This window comes from Oryza brachyantha, chromosome 3 (assembly GCF_000231095.2).
Source record: "Oryza brachyantha chromosome 3, ObraRS2, whole genome shotgun sequence".
Taxonomy (NCBI): domain Eukaryota; kingdom Viridiplantae; phylum Streptophyta; class Magnoliopsida; order Poales; family Poaceae; genus Oryza; species Oryza brachyantha.
Genome location: NC_023165.2, coordinates 14,150,181 through 14,152,871, shown reverse-complemented (window position 1 = coordinate 14,152,871; position 2,691 = coordinate 14,150,181). Strand labels below are relative to the sequence as shown.

The 2,691-nt window shown below is 61.1% G+C and overlaps 1 protein-coding gene across 1 annotated transcript; it reads left to right on the top strand.

The window, feature by feature from the left end:
* Positions 1 to 1,238: 1,238 nt before the first annotated feature.
* Positions 1,239 to 2,396, top strand: LOC102713535 (protein NODULATION SIGNALING PATHWAY 1). The gene has a single exon (XM_015834448.2). The coding sequence runs from the start codon at positions 1,239 to 1,241 to the stop codon at positions 2,394 to 2,396; it is 1,158 nt and encodes a 385-aa protein (XP_015689934.2).
* Positions 2,397 to 2,691: the final 295 nt, after the last annotated feature.

Genomic DNA, 2,691 nt, shown 5'->3' with positions numbered 1-2,691 from the left:
GAGAAACACTTCTTTCCCCACAACACTTTCCCTAAGTGTAATTCCTTAGCGTAATAAGAAGGGGAATAATATCCCTATGATTTTTTTCTTATTCCCTTGAGTATATGTCACTTGGGGAACTTGAGATTTCTAGTAGTGTTAATGACCCTAACATGTCTAAAGCACCATCTATACCCTTTCTTTACAATCTGATTGCATTCAATATAAGGGTTTGGTGCACATGGCTCATGCCCTAGACCAAACAAGAAGGAGCCAACTCGGCCTACAACACCCTCCATCATAAAAAAAAAATAACTTTTAACTATGAATATGGACATACCTATGACTGAATGTCTAGATTCATGGTTGGTTTGATAACACATTCTGTATTTCATCAAAATAAATGATGAAGTGATGGCTTCTTTTTCCCACATACCGGGGCAACCAGCTTAGCCAACCATAGCCAGAATAATGGAGAATTATGCTTAAGGTAGAATCGCTAGAACCTCAATAAACAAGCATGCACGGAGACGTATGAGCCAAAGATGCAGGGAATATGTCAGTTCCACGAGGGCGCAATCCTAAAATAACCCCCACAATATCACTAATAAAATCCACTTTTTTTTGCTGCTGGTCCTCCTCTTCCATTTCATCAAACCCTAAACTAACAAAGAAGCTAGCAGCAAACACCACCCGAGGCCAGGTCAATCGAATTGGCGCCAAGAACACGAGAGATCCGGCCAGCTCATCACCTCCATTGATCACTTGCTCCTTCTAGCTATAGTTTCCATCTCCATGCTTGCATGAAGGAGATGAACTACCATGAGCAGGAGCGCCAGGGCCTGGCCGCCGCCACGAGCAGCAGCAACAACGGCTTCGACTGGTTCGACGAGTCGATGTCCTCCTTCCTCGCTGCCGGCGTCGATCTCGGTGGTGGTGACGCGTGGTGGGCTGTCTCCCCGGCGGCGCAGCAGGATGACATTGGGAGCGTCGTCGCGCAGACGCTGTCCCCTCCGCCGGCGGCTCCGGCTGCTACCTCGCCGCTGGCGTACGCGTCTCCGGGCATTGCGTCGCCCGCGGCGTCGTCGCCGTCGGAGGTTCCGTCGTCCAAGAAGCGCAGGTCTCCGGCGCACAGGGCGACTGGACATAGCGGCGGGGCCGGCGGCCAGCGCCGCCGGGCAGAGCAGGAGAGGCCAGGCGGTGGCGGCGGCAAGAAGGGAGGAGGTGGCAAGGGCGGCGGAGCTGGGTCGGACAGGGACATGAGGTGGGCGGAGCAGCTGCTGAACCCGTGCGCGGTGGCCGTCGAGGCCGGCAACCTGTCGCGCGTGCAGCACCTCTTCTACGTGCTCGGCGAGCTCGAGTCCTTCTCCGGCGACGCCAACCACCGTCTGGCCGCGCACGGGCTGCGCGCTCTCGCCCGCAGGCTCCCCGCCATCGTGGGCGCCGCGGCCGCCGCGGCCGTGCGGGTGCCGGCCTGCGAGTGCGCGGCGCCGACTTTCGCGGGAGCGGAGCCGCGGCTGTTCCGCGCGTCCCTCATCAGGTTCCACGAGGTGAGCCCGTGGTTCGCGCTCCCCAACGCGCTGGCCAACGCCGCCATCGCGCAGGCCTCCTCGACGTGCGGCGTCGCCGCGGCGGCGCCCCGGCCGCTCCATGTCGTCGACCTCGGCGTCTCGCACGGCGTGCAGTGGCCGACGCTCCTGGAGTCGCTCACCCGCCAGCCGGGCGGCCGCGCGCCGCCGTCCGTTCGCCTCACCGTCGCGGGCCCCGAGGCCACATCTCCGGCGCCCTTCTCGGCGTCGCCTCCCGGGTACGACTTCTCGCCGCACCTCCTCCGGTACGCCAAGTCAATCAACCTGGAGCTCGACATCGGCCGCGCCGCCACCCTAGACGCCGTGCAGGGCTTCTGCACTCCCGGCGAGGCGCTCGTCGTGTGCCTCCAGTTCCGGCTCGGGCACACCGCCACCGAGGAGAGAAGAGACATCCTCCGCAAGGTCATAGAACTCAAGCCGGAGCTGGTTGTTCTCTCGGAGCTGGACTCCGGCGGCGACGGCAGCGCGTCGGGCGAGTTCGCGGCGAGGCTGGAGCTGCTGTGGCGGTTCCTGGAGTCGACGTCCGCGGCATTCAAGGGGAAGGACGTGGACGAGAGGCGGCTTCTGGAGAACGAGGCCGGCACGAGCCTCGCGACGGACGTCGCCGGCGAGGGGAGGGAGGGGTGGAGGGAGCGCATGGCGGCGGCGGGGTTCGAGGAGGCGTCGTTCGGCGCCGAGGCGGTGGAGTCCGCCAAGTCGCTGCTGCGTAAGTACGACGGCGGGTGGGACATGGCCACAGTGGTGTCCGCCGCCGGCGCCGGCGCGGTGGCGCTGCGGTGGAAGGGGCAGCCGGTGTCGTTCTGCTCGCTGTGGCGGCCGACGCCGTAGTAGCAGCGCGCCGGCCGGCCGATCCCGTTGAACTGGTCCACCATGCGTTACAGCGCTGCGGAGGAAGCCGGCCGCCGGCGGCGGGCGGCGCCCGTGGATGGATGGGTCGTGACGGCTGCGCGCAGTTGGCATTAGCCATTTTTGTGCAAAATTTTTTTTATTTATGCCTTTATGGACAATCTAGCATTCTAGCTAATATTAATTATTCCTTTTTTTTTCGTGCTCCATTTTTGCTAGGCATGAGCAAATTAAGAGCAGCACGTAGCAGCATTTGCTTGTTGCCATTGTTGGCAAT